The 18520-nt window shown below is 49.1% G+C and overlaps 1 protein-coding gene across 1 annotated transcript in view; it reads right to left on the reverse strand.

The window, feature by feature from the left end:
* The window catches only part of LOC119953770 (myosin-4), a 37481-nt gene extending 24418 nt beyond the window's left edge, over positions 1-13063 (reverse strand). Inside the window, exons 1-12 of the mRNA XM_038778386.1 lie at positions 12973-13063; positions 12719-12758; positions 11569-11787; positions 11322-11465; positions 11083-11239; positions 10628-10655; positions 4317-4422; positions 4112-4204; positions 3889-3952; positions 3692-3790; positions 3241-3344; positions 2764-2902 (exon numbers count right to left, since the gene is read on the reverse strand). Coding sequence (XP_038634314.1) covers positions 2764-2902; positions 3241-3344; positions 3692-3790; positions 3889-3952; positions 4112-4204; positions 4317-4422; positions 10628-10655; positions 11083-11239; positions 11322-11465; positions 11569-11772 — 1138 coding nt within the window. The 5' untranslated portion in view covers positions 11773-11787; positions 12719-12758; positions 12973-13063. The remainder of the gene's footprint in view (positions 1-2763; positions 2903-3240; positions 3345-3691; positions 3791-3888; positions 3953-4111; positions 4205-4316; positions 4423-10627; positions 10656-11082; positions 11240-11321; positions 11466-11568; positions 11788-12718; positions 12759-12972) is intronic.
* Positions 13064-18520: the final 5457 nt, after the last annotated feature.

Raw genomic sequence — 18520 nt, forward strand, 5'->3', positions numbered from 1 at the left:
GGAGCCGTGACCAGGGCTGCCAAACTGGTGCCCCTGCACGAAGCCGCCTCCACCCGCTCCCAGATAGACCCCGTACCCACCATCCATTTCCTTATCATGGCTATGTTAGCCACCCAGTAGTAGTTGATCAGATTCGGCAATGCCAGTCCCCCCTCGCTGCGGCTCCTTTCAAGCATCGCCTTCCTCACCCGCGGGGATTTTCCCACCCAGACAAAGCTCATGATGATTTTGCCGGCCCTTTTGAAAAAGGACCGTGGGATAAAGATCGGGAGGCACTGAAAAATGAACAGGAATCTAGGGAGGATTGTCATCTTTACTGTCTGCACCCTCCCCGCAAGTGATAGCGGGAGTGCATCCCATCTCCGAAATTCCCTCTTCATTTGTTCCACCACTCTAGTCAAATTTAATTTATGTAACCTGCCCCAGTCCCATGCCACCTGTATCCCCAAGTACCGGAAACTTTCCCCAACCAGCCTAAATGGCAGCTCCTTCAGCCTATTCTCCTGGCCCCTTGCCTGCACTACAAACATCTCACTCTTGGCCATATTTAATTTGTACCCTGAGAACCGGCCAAACTTCCTCAATGTTTCCAGTATATTTTCCATCCCGGCCAGTGGGTCCGACACGTACAGGAGCAGGTCATCCATATAGAGAGAGACCCTGTGCTCTACCCACCCCCCTCGTCACAGAGGGAGGTGGCCCAGTCCCGTGGGAGATGGCGCAGCCACTGGCTGATGTGACACAACCCCAATGTGGTGGCACAATCGCAGCGTGATGTGGAGCAGTCCCAAAGATAGTCCACAACCTGTGCGCCATGACTGCGAGCGTGCAGACCCTCCAGGACTGGCAGTGTCAGGTGGCGGGAGAGCCTCAGGGGTTAGATCCACTTGCACCCCTGTCCCATGGAGTTGCCCAGGGGACATTGAGCACCCCGAGGGAGGAGGTGGTGGTGGGGCCCGTGTCGGTGACTCCCGCAGGGGAGGTGCCAGAGCACCGCAGCACCTCAGACCACCCTGACACATCTGGCGGGCAGCGGGCAGAACAGGGTGGCACCACGCCACCTGGGACATGCGAGCAGGGACTAGGCCCATCCAGGTCGCAGGGCAGGAATCACAGCAGGCAGCCTCCACTCCTGCTGTACCTTCTGGGAAACCACCAGGCCTCCCGTGCCTGCCTGGGCCCCATGTCCTGCCCGCCCTCACTCTCCCCCGCATTCCCCTCGTCGTCGGAGGCCGGCCGCTCATCCCTCTCCTCCAACACATCGCCCCTCTGCTGTGCAATGTTGTGGAGGATGCAGCAAGCTGCCACAATGAGGGTGATCCTCTCAGCATCATACTAGAGAGCCCCTTCAGAGCGGTCCAGGCACCTGAACCGCACCTTCAGGGGGTTGAAGCACCACTCGATCACATCCGTGGTCGCTGTATAGGCGGCATTGTAGCGGATCTCCGAGTCGGTCTGTGGGCCCAGACGGAGGAGCTGAAACTCAAATGGGAGGAGGAACTCGGCAGGGAGTTGGAGGACGGGGTATGGGCGGAAGCCCTGAGTAGGGTAAACTCAACCGCAACATGTGCCAGGCTCAGCCTGATTCAGTTTAAGGTCGTTCACCGGGCCCACATGACGGTGACTCGGATGAGCAAATTCTTTGGGATAGAGGACAAGTGCGCTAGATACGCGGGAGGACCAGCGAACCAGATCAGCATGGGGCTGGTTTAGCACAGTGCTAAATCGCTGGCTTTGAAAGCAGACCAAGGCAGGCCTGCAGCACGGTTCAATTCCCGTATCAGCCTCCCCGAACTGGCGCCGGAATGTGGCGACTAGGGGCTTTTCACAGTAACTTAATTTGAAGCCTACTTGTGACAATAAGTGATTTTCATTTCATTTCATCAGTCAAAGTATGAGATTGCAAATTGAAATAAACTTTGGGAGTGATATTAAGTCCTCTTTTTCGTCCTTGACAAAGTCGGCGTGGCTCAAAATCCGGAGAAAGCAAAAAATGTGATTCTCTCCGGCGTGATTTGCTTTTGGAATATTACACCCCTTTTCCTCACCAATGGACGAGTACGAATGGCATGACGCAATCCCAGGAACTGCATTTTAATAGCATGTCATTAGCAAACACTCCCCCCCCCCCCCCTTCCCGCTGTGGAATCTTGAGCATGTGGCGGCGTGATGCAAAAAGGGCACACTAACACCAGACATAGGGCAGTCGAGGGGCTCTCTCTAAGGGTGCAGAGGCAAGTATAGCCACCCAGGGAGATAGGAGGACATGCCCGGGAATTGCCCTGGCATTGCCCCAGCATAGGTTGCCATTGCCAGGTTGGCATTGCCAGGCTCCCAATCTGTGTCGGGAACAGTGCCAAGGCAGGAACCCCAAGGGGGATCGGGCAAGGTGTGGAAATGTCTGCTTATGGGGGAGCAGATATTGAGGGTGAAAGCTACCACCGATGACTTTTTGTGGGGGTGGGGGAGAGCCCAATGCTTCTGAGATGTGGCTTGGGTTCTGTTTGGCTGCTCGTTGATCTGTTTGAAGCCGGTTCCTGGCTCTTAGACAACCCGCTTCGACAGAGTGATGGCGTCAACTATGCCCACTCACTTTTCTTTCTAAGGCTCAAGATTCCAGTAGATGTACTCTATTTTTTGTGCCCGGACTCTCACCATTTTTTGGTGAGGTTCCCCCCTATATATTTGATAGATGGCAAAATGTTCCTGAATATATAAACTTTAGTAAATACTGCAGTGATATGAGATATTTGAAACTGTTACCTTCTGTGCCATCTGGCTCTGCCTGTTCCTCACGTTGCTTTTGCTTGAATTTCATGTTCCCAAAGTGCATTACTGAACCAGTGAATTTGTAGATGCCCCATTTCTCATCAGCGGTGAAGCCCAGGATATCGATGGCTGTCTTTAAACCCAAACAACAGATTTAGAATCCAACAAAAAAAAATTACTTTTTATAACTGAAAACAGTTCCAAACGGTTGAAAATAGTTTCATCTACTTAGTTGTGGAAAAAAAATGGAAATTTACTTTAAAATCTCATTGTGACATATCTTACCTCAAAATATCGGCATTTTTATTTAAATTCTGATAAACACTACATTGTCCTCATTGACTTATTTTCCATGTCATCTTCGTCCTGCACGCGGAGGAATTGGCTCTGACGATCTGAATTTTTACATACTGTAGGAGGTGTGAGCTTGGATAGGAAAATACAACTAAAAATATGACAATTGATACTCACATCAGTTGCCACCAATTCTTCCGTATCATCGATACTTTTGACAGAAATCTCACCCTGGCTGATAAATTGATAATCGTACGGGTTTGTGGTAATGAGACAAGACTCTGCAGACAGCAAAACAAACATTTTGACAGTGGAATTGTGATAAACTGAATGATTGTTCTGAATCACCCAATTTTACAGTCAGGCTTTCCCTCTTCCATTTAGGCCATTTGTCAAATTCAGTTTCAATTCGACATTTGATTGGTCTTCACTATACTGACACACAAGTGGATGCATTTATAAAATGTATATCAGAGAAAGTTGACAAAAAGCATGAATAAATCAGAAGGGAATACAAGATTTCACTTCAATCGATCTATTAATAGGATGAGATTAAGGTATATTGCATTTTGACCTCAGCAAAGAAAAAGAAATGAAGGGAGCAACTTGCCAAACCTTCCATCCTTACCAACAATTTCTGGTTTGTGGTTGGTCATCATCTGGTAGAAAATGTGGTAACTCCTCTCCGCTTTCAGCTGGAATGTTACTCTGGATTTTTCCAGTAGATCTAGAGAGAATGTATGCACACAAATATAGAGTCACTGAAGAACCAGTGTGCATGTCCAAAATTGACTGATGTTTACAAATAAGTTCAGCAGAACTTACAAGTTTCAATATCTGCAGAAGCCAGTTTTCCAGTGGCGCCAAAGTGAATCCTGATGAATTTACCCTGGAATGTAAAGATTATTCAAATCAGAGATTCGAAGCATAATTTCACAAGAGGTGCACAAATTGATTATTGAATCATTAATTTTGTTGTACTTGATTTTGAATAATTGTTGTGAACACAAGGGAATGTGGAACTGCAGGAAAAGTGCAAGAAACTTACAAAGCGAGACGAGTTGTCATTTCTCACGGTCTTGGCGTTACCAAAGGCTTCCAGCAAAGGGTTGGCCTGGATGATTTGATCCTCCAGGGAGCCCTGCAAAAATACTTTTGGTTATCCGGAGTTGGAGCATTTACCAAGTTAAGGAATGAATTGGAGCCAAACAACCAGAAATTGGAGAATTTTACAGTATTAATGTTGTTTTTACCTTCCCATGGTCTTTCTTCTTGGAGTCGCCACCTACAGTTGCAACTGATGCAAAGTACTGGATGACACGTTTCGTGTTCACAGTCTTTCCGGCACCAGATTCTCCGCTGGACAGGGCAAGAGTAAAAACAAATTAAGAAATCGAGAATTAGCGGAATAATAAAGCGATTTAAAAAGACTGTGGGACTTCCGATTGTGACCATGGAGTGAGTGGTCACACACAGGGCAGCTCCTGCTTAAAAGCACAGAAAAGAGCTCTTTTTCCCCGATACTGAGGGGAATTTTGATGAAAAGGCGTAGGTGAATGTTGGAGGAATAGTTTCCCCCGGGAGTGGTATGTCTGCTGGCCATTAGACACAGCAGAAAACAATGGGAGTTGGTTGAAAAGTTGGAGGGAGTCTTTGCTGCAGCAGCCACTGTAAGCATGCAGGTGGGGGAAGGGCTGATGCAAGCTGGAAGACCGCAGATGGAGGAGCTGATGCCATTTATTAAAGACTTATTCCGCTGGCAGGGGAAGGAAATGCATGAGGATCGCTCAAAGGTCATCGAAGGAGCTGTGGCACCCCTGAAGAGTTCTCTGGAATGGGTGGAGAGGTGTTTGGAGGTGCAGGGGTCACAGATTCGGGAGATCAAAGGAGTAATCTCAGACCACAGCGATCATGTGGTGGCTTTGGAGGCGGAGGTGAGGATCCTAGGGGACCTGTATAAAGCATTGAGGGCAAATATGGAGGAACAGCAGAATGCCTCGAAAAGGCAGAACCGGTGAATAGTGGGCCTGCCTGAAGGAGTGGAAGGTGTGAGTGCCAGGAGGTAAGTCTCGAAGATGCTGGCGGGGCTGGTGACAGAAGGGTTGCTGGATAAGGCGTCTGACGTGGGCCGAGCGCATAGGTCTCTGAGGCAGAAGCCTAGAGCTGGTGAGCCTCAGTGGACGGTGATCGTGAGACTCCACAACTTTGTGGAGAAAGAGAAGATTCTGCGATGGGCCAGAGAGAAGCTTACCTGCGACTGGGAGGCAAATAACGTCCGAATTTATCAGGACATTGGAGCTGAGTTGGCAAAGCTGCGGATAGGTTTCAACAAGGCCAAGGTGATGCTGTACTGGCGGCAGATCAAGTTTGGGGTGCTTGACCCGGCAAAATTATGGGTAACGTTCGGAGGCCGGGAGTATTATTTTGAGACCCCAGAAGTGGCTAAAGACTTCATTAAGGAGCATAAACTGGGGGAGAACTGAGCGAACAATGCTTGGGAACTGGTGTGCTGACGCTTTGTAATGGTTGGGAGCATGTTTGAAGTGGGGTAGGGATTGGGGGATTTCCGTCTTTTTTGCGGGGGGGGGGGGAGGGGTTGCTGTTTAATGTTGCGATTGTAAGGTGTTGGAAGTGTGAAGAGTTTATGTGGGGATGGATGTTCCCATCTCCCCTTCCTGTTTTATGGGACTGTTTGTGTTTAACATGTTTGTTTGCTTTTGGAGAAGGCTGCCTGGAGTTCAAAAGAAGTCCTTGCTTGGGTGGGGGAGCAGGGAGCCTTCCTCCTTGAGCTGAGGCGTGGTGTGGGGTGAGGGAAGAGGAGGTCATTGGGAGGTGTCTTTGGGCAGAGGCAGCCACGCTAGTAGGTGATGCTGGTGAACGGAAGTGAGGTGATGGGGGAGAAGGCCATGAGGGGTGGTCGGGGGTAGGGGGGGAAGGGAGGGAAAAGGGGAGAGAAGGGGGGAGGTTGTTGCGACGTGGCAGGGGGTGAGAGATGATATAGTCATGAGCGGAGGAAGCTCCATCTGGGATGGGCTAGGTATAGGGTGGAATTAAGGGGGTGGGAGTTAAGTAGGGAAGATGACGGACGGTAGAGGGGATTGGAGGCGTAAACCTCCGGTAAGGCTGGTAACGTGCAACGTCCAGGGACCAAATGAGCCGGCTAAAAGTTCACGGGTATTTGCCCACCTCAGGAGCTTGAAAGCGGGGTGGTCTTTCCGCAGGAGATGCAGGTCCATGTGAAGGACCAGATTTGGTTAAGGAAGGGGTGGGTCGGCAGGTTTTTCAATCGGGATTTGCTTTTAAATCGAGGGAAGTGGTAATTTTAATGAGCAAAAAAATTGGATTTCTGAGTGCGAAGGAGGCGAGGGATCCGGGTGGGAGATATGTGATTGTGACTGGGGTAATGGAAGGGGCACCGGTGGTGTTGGTAAATGTGTATGCCCCAAATTGGGATGATGTGGGTTTTATGAGGGGGTTGCTGACAGCAATCTTGGATTAGGCCGCCCACCAGTTGATCATGGGAGGTGATTTTAAATGTGTCCTAGAGCCGAGGGTGGATAGGTCGAGCCCCAGGTCGAGAATGGCGAGGGAGCGGGGGGGGCGTGGTTTATGGAGAGGATGGGTATGGTGGACCCATGGCGTTTACAGAACCCAGGGCAAAGGGAGTATTCCTTCTTTTCACATGTCCATAAGGTGTATTTGAGGATTGATTACTTTGTAGTGAGTCGGGAGATTTTGGTAGGGGTGGAGGGGGCAGAGTATGCGGGGATAGTTATCTCGGACCATGCGCCACACTGGCTGGAGATTCGGTTTAGATTGGGACGAGAGCAGAGGTTGGGTGGAGGTATGACTCGGGGTTGTTGGTGGATGGAGGTTTATGTGATAATGTGAGGGCAACAATTAAGGAGTATGTGGAGTTGAAGCAGAATGGTAGATGTCGGCAGCCAATTTTTGGAAAGTACTAAAGGCAGTGGTCCGGGGGGAAATTAATTTATTTTAGGCTCATGCGGATAGGGAAAGGAGGGAGGAACATTACCATCCAGTGAGCAAAATTGTGGAGGTGGACAGGGAATATTCGAGGGTGCCCATCGAGGAGGGATTGGCAAGGAGGAAAAAGTTGCAGGGGTAGTTTGACAGGCTGACCAACATGGAGGGCGGTAGGGCAACTGCATAGGGCAAGAGGGGTGCAATATGAGTATGGGGAGAAGGTGAGCCACATGCTGGCGCACCAGCTGCGGAAGCAGGCTGCATCCAGGGAAATATTGAAGATGCAGACTGGGGCTGGGGATGTGGTGTCGGAGCCGGGTAAGATAAACGAGACGTCTAGTCAGTGCTACCAGGGAATTTACGAGGTGGACCCGGGGGGAGAGGATGGGGACATGGGGCAGTTTCTGGATGAGCTGGAATTTCCCCAGGTGTGGGAAGCAAAGAGGCAGGCGTTGGAGGAGTCCCTGGGACTGAGGGAGGTGCTGGATAGTATCGGGGTATGAAGTCGGGGAAGACTCCTGGGCCTGATGGGTACGTGGTGGAATTTTTTAAGGAATCCCTGATGGACCTGGCACCACATCTGTGGGGGGGGATTTAATGAAGCACTGGAGAAGGGGGAGTTGCTGGAGATGATGATGCAGGCAGTAATTACACTAATCCCAAAAAAATGAAGGATCCGGTGGAATGTGGGTCGTATAGACCCATATCACGATTGAACATGGATGTGAAAGTATTGGCTATGTTGTTGGTAGGGTGGATGGAGGACCGTGTCCCGGGGGTGGTTGCAGAAGATCAAACAGGCTTTGTGAAGGGCAGGCAGATCGCGCGTAATATGAACATGACGATGAATCTGTAGGGGGCTCTGGTACCTGAGGTGGTGGTGTCCATGGACACGGAGAAGACATTCGATTGGGTGGAGTGGAGGTACTTGTTCGAGGTTTTGGGACGGTTTGGGTTTGGGCCGAGATATGTGGCTTGGGTTCGGTTGCTGTATGTGGCACCAAGGGCGAGGGCGAATGATATGAGCTCACAAAGCTTTGACTTACACAGGGGTATGAGGCAGGAATGTCCGCTGTAGCTGTTTCCGGCCAGCGCTGGCCATGGAGCCGTTGCCGATGGCTCTCAGGGGGTCGGCAGAGTGGCGGGGGATCATGAGAGGAAAGAGTGAGCATCGGGTGTCGCTCTCTGCCAATGACCTCTTGCTCTGTGTTTTGGATCCGTTGGAGAGTAGGGAAGGATTATTGGCCTGCTGGGGAGGTTTGGCGGGTTCTCAGGGCACAAACTGAATGTAGAGAAAAGTGAGGTATTCCCAGTGAATGAGCTGGGACAGCGGGCTAATTTATGCGGGATGTCATTTACGGTGGCGAAGGATCGGTTTAGGTATTTGGTGATTCAGGTAGCGAGGGAATGGATGGGGCTCCATAAGTGGAACTTAACGAAGCTGGTGGAGGAGGCCAGGGAGGATTTTAGAAGGTGGGATACACTGCACTTAACGTTGGCGGGAAGGGTCCAAGTGGTGAAAATGAATATTCTGCCGAGGTTTTTGTTTATCTTTCAAGCTCTCCTGATCTTTGTACCAAAGGAAAGTGGACACATTCATCTCGGGCTTTGTATGGGTGGGGAAGGTGCCAAGGGTGGGGAGGACCCTGCTACAGAGGCAGAGGTAGCAAGGGGGGGTTGGCGTTGCCGAACTTGCTTCATTATTGGGCAGCGAATGTGGACAAGGTGTGGCAGTGGTGAGAAGGAGAAGGGTTAGAGTGGGTTTCGATGGAGGAGGAATCTTGTAAGGGGTCTAATTTCAGGGCTATGGTGATGGCAGCGTTGCCAATGGCTCAGAGTAGGTATTCAGGGAGCCCGCTGGTGCAATCCACAGTGAAGATATGGAATCAGTTGAGGAGTCATTTTAGGGTGGAAGGGATGTCGGTGCTACTGAGAGTCATGGGTTTGAGCTGGGGTGGGGGGATAGTGTATACAGGAGGTGGAGAGAAGTGGGGCGGGTCAAGGTGAGGGATTTGTTTTTGGAGGAAGGGTTCACCAGTCTGGAGAAACTAGGGGAGAGGGTAGAGCTGCTGAGGGGGTGTCAGTTTATAGGCTGGATTCTCTGCACCCCAACACCGAAATTGCGTTCGGTGGCGAGGCGGAGAAACGGGACTGGCGCCAGTTCCGCTATTCTCCACCCCTCAAAAAGTGGTGTACTCAGGGAGTACGCCGCGCTGAGTATCCATCGCCTCAGGCCATTGCCTGAGGCCCGCCCCACTATTCTCCGTCCCCGACTGGCTGAATTACCGACGGCGTGGTTCTAATCTGGTCCTGCCGTTTGGGAACCTCGCGTGGCGGCTGTGGACTCAGTCCAGGGCCGGCAGTCGGGGAAGGGCCGATCGGAGGGCAGGGGAGCTTCATTTTGGACTAGGGGCTATGTGTGTGGGCAATCCAGTGTGGGCGAGCAGCCGATGCAGGGCACTATTTCGGCAGTCCAGGTCCATGGGCTGAATCCGCCATGGAGCATGGCACGGCTGCTGGAGGCCGCCGCTGTGCACATGCGTGGCCTCTGACCTGGAAGTGCGGGTGCCTCACCAGCAGATGGAGCTGCGAGCTCCACGACAGCGTGGGGACATAGTCCCAAAAATGGAGAATCCAGCCCCAGGTTTCTGCAGGTTAAGGACTTTGCGTGAAAGGTGTGGAGGAGGTTCCCTCGCTTGCTGGGATACACCCTGTTGGAGCAACTGCTGCTTTCGGATGTGAAAGGGGTGGGAAGAATTGTGGATATATACAAGTGGCTGGGGGAGCAGGGAGGTGAGCCGGTGATGAAGGTCAAGGAGAAATGGGAAGCGGAATTGGGAGAGGAGATCAATTGGGGGGTATGGAGTGAGGCACTGCGAAGGGTAAACGGGACCTCCTCTTGTGCAAGGCTGAGCCTGATACAGTTTAAGGTGGTGCACAGGGTGCATATGACTTGGGCGAGAATGAGTGTGTTCTTTCAGGGGTAGCAGATGAGTACGAGAGGTATGGTCGGGGCCAACGAATCACACGCACATATTTTGGGGTTGCGAAAAATTGGGAAGATTCTGGGCCGTAATGTTCACGGTCCTAGCCAGGGTAGTGGAGGAGGAGGTGGGCCCGGACGCTTTGGTGGCTATATTTGGGGTTTCAGAGACGCCGGAGCTCATGGAGAGGAGGAAGGCCGTGTCGTGGCCTTCACCTCTCTGATTGCACGGTGCCGAATTTTGCTGGAGTAGGCATCGCCGCCGGGGCTAGCGGCATGGTTGGGTGACCTGTATGACTTCCTGCGGTTAGAGAAGATAAGTATAAGTTAAGGGGCTCAGCAGGGGGCTTTGAGAAAAGGTGGGGGATGTTTGTGACCGTGTTTGAGGGGCTGTTCGTCACAGGGGAGAGGGTGAAAAAGGGGACAATTCCGTACAGACTGTATAGTTGATTGTTGGGAAGTATTTATTTGTTGTAACCTGTTTTGATACATGTTTGTAATAAAATACATTTTGAAAAATAGACTGTGATCAATTCCAATTGCAGTAGTTAACAACCAACCACTACAGGAATATGTTAAAGCAGCAACACTTACGTGATCAAAATGGACTGGTTTTCACGATCTGTAAATAAGATGAACGTAATAATGATAATCTTTATTATTAGCACAAGTAGGCTTACATTAACTGAAGTTTCTGTGAAAAGCCCCTAGCCGTCACATTCCAACACCTGTCTGGGTACATGAAGGGAGAGTTCAGAATGTCCAATTCACTTAATAAGCATGTCTTTGTGGGAGGACGTCCTCCTTCACCTGGAGGAAACCTACCCAGACATGGGGAGAACGTGCAGACTCCGCACAGTGACCCAAGCCGGAATCGAACCTGGGACCCTGTCGCTGTGAAGCAACAGTGCTAACCACTGTGCTCCCGTGCCACCGATCAACGCTCGCAATTCAGATAATAGAGTTTTGTCGAAATTTATTCCGTATATCGAATTTGAATGAGAATGAAAAGAACACCCAACAAAACGAATTAAAACCACCATACTCACCAGTTTGCATGAACTGATAGGCGTTGTCAGAGATGGAGAAGATGTGTGGAGGTGCTTCCTGACGCTTCTTGCCTCTGTAGCCGGACACGACCTCGGCATCGTACACTGGCAACCACTTGTAGGGGTTCACAGTGACACAGAACAACCCAGAGTAGGTCTGAAGTCGGGGGAAGGAATGAAAGATCTTTAGTTTCTTCAATTATCTTTATCATTGTGCAACCTGAAGCTCCTGTACTTACATAGATCATCCAGGCTGCATAACGCTCTTTGAGGTTAAACAGCACAGATGCTTCATTCAGGTGGGTCATCATAACCATGTCCTCGACTTTATCGAATTTTGGCGGATTCATTGGGAGGACATCCTCATCTTTGACAGTTACTGTCTGAAAAATAATCCACAAACCTACCACTGTTAAAGAAATGTGGCTTCTCGAATACAGTAAAGCGTTTCAAAATGATTTACATATTTTCAATTTTTCAACTGACCCTCTTGTCCAACAGTGTCTCCACGGTGGCTTTGCCACCCTCTCTGCTCTTGACTGTACCTTTGACATACAATTCTTTCGGGTCGGTGACATAACAAGCGGTTTTAGCGTCGAAAGGTTTGTTCTGAGCTTCCAGACGCTCCTTGTCACTTTTACGCAAATAGGACGCCGCCTTTCCAAACACTGCCATTTCTGAATCTCCCATGGCTTCGGCTTATTGCTAAAATGGAAAGGTTTGTTTATATAAATAATAAAACCACCATCTTCTGTTGCATTATTCCGACAAGAGTATACAAGTCCTTCGTTTATCAAAACGCAAGATCACCCGCATCTGAACTTATTCTAATGTAACTACTGCCTGTCGGAGTGAATTCCTAACCATTTATTTCTGGATTGGGTAATACCTTGTTTAAGTTTTTCTCCATCATTTCAATAAATCATAGAGTTAATTTTCTAGCATGTTATTGCAGTTGTTGCATTTAATGGCTATCCTCTCTAAACATGCTTTATTTTTTAGAGCAAGTTCGTCAAATCCTGATCATAATTGGTGATTGTGTGATTTGATTGATAACAAATTGCAAAATACAATTTATATGTTCAAAACGATAAACGCCTGTGTGAAGAACCCCTGTGAGCTGTGTGTTAACATATTCGGGAGTAGCTGTAACCTATTGTTCCGATTTTCATGCTTTATTTAGAAGGAGAAAAAAACGCCATGTTCGGTCTGGTGTTCCCATATCACTGACAAAAGGCCTTTACATTTTCAAACGGAGCATTTGCGTTGATCTGCCGCTGAATTTCGACGAGTCCTGTAATGTTATTTTACCTGGCATCTCAAGAATGCCAGTGTGATTTAAACGTTTTAATGGCCCGAAATTATTCTGCGTTAAACGATTTCCAAACTTTTGGAAACGATGATCGAGCGCCCAGTCATTTTTACATAGAACGCGCGCGGTATATATGTCATCTGGCTGCTTTGAATGACAGGTAACAGCCTCTTCGGTGCCAGTAAGATCAATTAAATTTGAAATTAGTTTGTAGTCCTTTTGTCTGCAAGGCTCACGATCAAACTCAACCTGTGGCACTGACTAGTTTTCTTTTCAAGAAATTTGAGTTTGAGTATAACATTTGGTTGTTATAATATCCGTTACCTTAATGCTTCCCAGGTAGAAAAAATCCTTGGCAGCAATTCTAGTGAACAAAATGCACAGTACATCAATTAATGCTACTTTTTTGGATCTGATTTTAATGTACAAATTACACTTGCTTATTTTGAGATAATTTCCCCGATTGATTTATTCTATTAAAATATTTTACAAAACTTCATGGGGCCCACTCTTGTACTGAAAAAAAAATTATTCAGTACCTTCATTCAGAAACATAAGAAAGTTAGCGAGAAACTTACCCTGATGGTTGGACACCAGCAGCTTTCTCTATTTCCTGGGCAACTTATATATGCGTGTGTTTTTTGTCGGCACAGCAGGTCGAGTCCCTATATTTAGTTCACAAAAACCTGATGGTTGCTTGAACTGGTATTCTAATATCAGGGTATAATTAGAGAAGCAGGATCAGTAATTCTGTATGAATTTGTGACCATCCATCCAGTTCTCATCATGTGTATCCATATTAATTGCGTACATGAAACTGAATATGATTCCTGTTTTAATGTCTTCATCTACTGAATCTTTAAAATAGACTTGTGCTGACCAGATGGAACTTCCTTCGTAAGCAAAGACTGCATATATCATTAAGAAATCCACAACATGCTGTTTGTAAGATCACTCATTCCTTTTTTGTTAACATATATTTTAGAATTATGGCCACACGGGCATGACTAAATGGATAAAAATCAAAGTCCGGTTTGGGCGTGTTTGGCGGGATGTTTTGCGCCGGCTGCATTGGCGAGATCGCGCCACATATTCAACAATACTTAGTGAAAAATGAACCCCCACGAGATTATCGACATTACTGGCTCCCTTGCTGTCCGATTCATCTGACTCGTGCCTCAGCTGCTCGCTGCAAACAAGGGGGAACTGCTTTAAGCACTCCCTCACCACTCATTCCCAGTCATCCCACAAGCATGGCTGCGTGCATATCTGCGCCTCAGTTTGTGGATCCTGACCTCGCAAGGATTCTCAACGCTGTGGATGAGAGGCGGGCAGCTTTGTTCCCCTGAGGATGTTGGATGACCAGCAATAGGGTCAGCAATGCCACCTGGGAGGCAATGGCAGTGGCTGTCAGTGCGGGCAGCATGCCAAAGAGGACCATCATCCAATGTAGGAAGAAGACAAATGACCTCCAACGAGCTACAAGGGTAAATTACTCCCTCTCTCCTGGCATCAGTTCTACCTGCCACTCCCAAATTCCCAACCACATCCTCCAAATCACTGGCTGACACCTTACACTCTCCCCTGATCTTTGTGCTTGTTCCTCAGAACCCCTTGGCACCCACCAGCACAATCCCTTCACGTCTATATGCAGTGCCTACACATGCCACCTGCTATAGACCCCCTGAACCATCAAGCGTTGCATCTGAAAATACCCTTTCTATGTCCCCGCAGGAGAAGATAGTACATAAGAAATGAGAAAGGGCCAAGATGGGGGAGTGGACTCCCAGAGATTTGTGTCCACACCCTCTATGAGGAACAGGCCCTGGAAATTGAAGGACTGCCCGAGGAGAGAGCAGTCACCAACAGCAAGGTTGGCCTTTGCCAGAGAGGTGAGGATCCGTTTCCCTTCACCCAGATGACCTATCTCAAGTGCGTAGTCCATGTCAGGCAAAATAATCCTTCCCTCTCACTGACCATGTGTCATTTGTCTTGCAGGATTTCCATTTGATGAGGGCGGGCCATCTGGAGTCATACCGCTTTCACCACCCACGAGAACACCTCGAAGGAGATCTCCAAGGATACCACCATCAATGCATCACAGCTTTCACCCTTATATCAGTGCAGGGGCACACACCTCAGTGGGCAACATTAGTGAACAGGCATCTGGGGCACAATCTGGTGAGCACCACACAGTTGGTGATGCACATCATGTGGAACCAGGAACATCCAAGGAGGCAGGAGGACTCAGCTGGGTACCAGACAAAGGCCAAGACACTGGACAAGGTTCTCCCAGAGCTGATGCAGAGAATAGTACATGGCTATGACATTCAGGAGAGGGTGTCAGCGATGCTCCAGTAACTGAAATGACAATTGAAGGACTCCCAAAGGCTGCAGATGCAGGAGATGGTGTTGACAATGTGTGGCAACAAGGCAAACTCTACTAGGATGGTGACTACAGTGAAAAGCCTAGAGCACAACGTTTGTGTCTTGAGTGGTGGTGTCCAAGGCAGAGCGCAGTCTGAGATGACCATGGCTGAGGGACTCAACATCGTGTCTCAGTGGCTGAGGGATGTGTCTGTTATGATAAGGCAATCATAGAATCATAGAATTCCTACAGTGCAGCAGAAGGCCATTCAGCCCATCGAGTCCTCAACAACCCAATAAAAGAGTATCCCACCTAGGCTTACTCCCCCATAACCCCACCTAACCTGCACATCTTTGGACACTAAGGGGAAATTTAGCAGAGCCAATCTGCCTAACCTGCACATTTTGGACTGTGGGAGGAAATCCATGCAGACACGGGGAGAAAATGCAAACTTCACACAGTCACGCAAGGCCGGAATAGAACTCAGGCCCATGGTGCTGTGAGGCAAAAGTGCTAACCACCGTGCCACCCCACTGTGTCACTGTGCCGAGATATTGGGAAATTGGATGCAGAAATGGGATCGAAGATGTGGTGGGCGATTTAGGAATGAACAGACTGAGGGTAAAACTGCTAGCACTGAATCATAGGTATGTACCCGCACCTGGCCTGAGTTACATTTCCCCTTTCTGACTTAAACTTGTTAATGGGAATAAACAGGAAACTCCTGTTCAGCCGGGATGATTCACTGATGACCTCTTTTGTCTGAAAATTGGAGGTTAATTGTACATTCATAGTATGGCCCTGTTTGTTTTGTGCAAATGGGAGTAGGGAGTCAAAAGCTGAAATAGAAATGGTGAGTTCACGTCTGGACATCCCAGGACAGAACCATTGTTTAAGGGGTTGGGTGGAGCTCAGAGAGAGAAAGAAATCCTGTTTGAACTGATGGGGATAGAAGGATTTGGAAAGTTACTAGGAGAGGTCATAAATGCAGGTATCATTGGTGCCTGCCTGCCTAAGTTGAGTTGAGAACTGTATGTCCACTTTATATGCTGGTTAATGGGAAATTGTGCTGTTTAATGGGAAATTGTGCGTTACGGTTAAAATATGGATGTAAGCTGATGTTGTAAAGTTTGAAGTTTAAAAGTTTAAATATTATTTTTCTTTTGTTTTAGTAAAATTTTGTTTGTAAAAATAACCAAGTCCTATTTCTTAGGGAAGAAACAGGAGCACCCGGAGGAAACCCGCGTAGACACGGGGAGAATGTGCAGACTCCGCACAGACAGGTACCCAGCGAGGTTTTGAACCTGGGACCCTGGCGCTGTGAAGCCACAGTGCTATCCACTTGTGCTACCATGCTGCCCATGTGTCAGCATACTGTCAGCAGAAAGACAAGAGTCAAACTTTTGCAGAAACTGAGCAGCACGAGAGCTTTCCTCGCAGCGAGTTATTATTCTCCTGCCTTGTATCGTGACCCACTCACAGTGCCGTATATTCTCGAGTGATGTTACACAGACCCTTGGAGTGATGAGCAGGATGGTCGGGAGGGTATGATTTGGTGGGGGAGGGCATGGGAAATAGGGGAGAGGGTGGTGGATGAGGGGGGAATAAAGGAAATGGTGGGGGGAACAGCAGGAAATGGTGGGGGTGGGATTGGGGGGGGTGGGAGGGAAATTGGAGGTGGGTGGGTTGAACCGATGGACACAGCCTCATCCTAGGAATATGGAATAAATGAGGCCCTCCCTAGTCTTTCTTGCAACTCAGAGCCTTGCTGCCTACCCTGCATTTACCGACCCATCCTCTGACATGTTCTCCTGGGTCGCCTCCTCTGCAAAAAAGGCCACATCTCCCTCCTCCTCCTCCTGCTCCTCCTCCAGTATTCCCCCCCAGCATCTGTGCCAGATTGTGCAGGGCACAGCAGACGACCACAAAGTGGTAGACCCTCTGGGGGTACACTGCAGGGCACCGGCAGAGCGGTGCAGGCATCAGAACCACGTTTTTAGCAGGCCGATGTCCCCTTCTCTGACAGCACGGTTGGCTCGGTCTCAGTGTCATCAGCCATGACCTCAGCAGGTATCCCTTGTCCCCCACTAGCAAACCCTTCAATCTGGGATGGTCCTCAAAGTCAACTGGGATCACTGAGTGGCTCAGGATGTACTTGTCATGCACACTCCCTGGGTAAGGGGCACATAAGTGCATGATATGGAGCTGGTGGTCACACATGATCGGATCATTCAGGGAGTGGAATCCCTTCTTGTTAATGAAGTGCGTGCCCTGATGCCCCCGTGCATGCAGCGTGACATTCATGCCTTCGATTGCCACCTGGACCTTGGGCATCCTGACCGAAATGTCCGACAAACCCCCGTCTGTAATAACTATAAGTTTGCGCCAGCACTCACTGACGCCACCTTTAAAACGTAGATGCAGGCCGGGGGTGGGGGGGCACTGACAGTCAGGGACCTATACACTGACGACAGGGTCACAACACTGGATGAACTGACGGAGAGATTTCAGCTCACTAAGGGCAATAAACTCAGATACCTAGAGCTTAAAAACTTCTGATAGAAGGAGACAAGGACATACCCATGACCACCACGACAGACACCACTAGACAAGTTACTGGACATAAACATTCTGGGTAAAGGAAACTGTAGCGACATGTACAAATAACTGGTAGATAGGGTCGGCACTACTAGATGCAACAAGGAAGAAATGGGAGGAAGACCTGGGGCTCGAAATAGGGTGGGGACTCTGGAGTGAAGCACTGCATGGGGCAACTCCACCTCCAATGTGTGCAAGACTCAACCTAACGCAAATAAAAGTGGTACATAGAGCCCACTTGACAAGAACTCAAATGAGTACGTTCTTCCTGGTGGTGGAGGACAGATGTGAATGGTGCCAAGGAGGTCCGGCCAACCACGCCCACATGTTCTGGTCTTGCCCCAGACTTGCTGGGTACTGGACAGCCATCCTCAAGGCAATGTCCTAAGTGATGGGGATGAGGGTGGAGACATGCGTGAAAGTGGCGGTCTTCGGGGTATCAGTTCAGCCAGATCGCTTCATGGGGAGGAGGGCGGATGCCCTTGCCTTTTCCTCCCTGTTTGCCCACCATAGACTCCTGCTTGTCTGATGGTCAGTAGCACCACCCAAAGCTGCAGATTGGCTGTCTGACCTATCGGAATTTCTCCAAATGCAGAAAATCAAATGCGCCATCTGAAGGTCAAAAGATGGCTTCCTCAGATGCTGGAAGTCATTCACCGGACTGTTCCGGGACCTGTTTGTGTCCAACAAACAAACAAATAAACAAATAAAAAAGTAGCCAGGAGCCAGGGAAAAGTTGCCTAGACATGATAGAAGAGACAAACGGTATGGAGGACCAGGAGGGGAGGGGGGTGGAGAGCAAGAGGGAATAGCCAAACCCAGCTGGGAAGAAAGGGGAGTGGGGGGAGAAGGGGTGTTGGGGAGATGGGTTGGGGAGGGGAGGGAGGGAGGACGAGGGAAGGAGAGCAACAGTGGGGAGCCAGAAGGGAGGAAAGACGAGGGAATACAAACTGGGGGTAGAACGCAGGAGACAAAAACAACCACAACAACTACAGAAAGGTGAATGAAAGAAAGAAAGAATAGGAAGGAGAAACAACAGATGGTCGAAGCTGAGGCAAATGGGCAAAAATAACAAAAAAATGACTAATAGATGCAAGTGACATCAAGGGTACCACACAGGTACCACTTCCACCCGGTTTTGTTTTGCATGTAAAAGGAGA

This window comes from Scyliorhinus canicula, chromosome 18 (assembly GCF_902713615.1).
Source record: "Scyliorhinus canicula chromosome 18, sScyCan1.1, whole genome shotgun sequence".
NCBI classification, from domain to species: domain Eukaryota; kingdom Metazoa; phylum Chordata; class Chondrichthyes; order Carcharhiniformes; family Scyliorhinidae; genus Scyliorhinus; species Scyliorhinus canicula.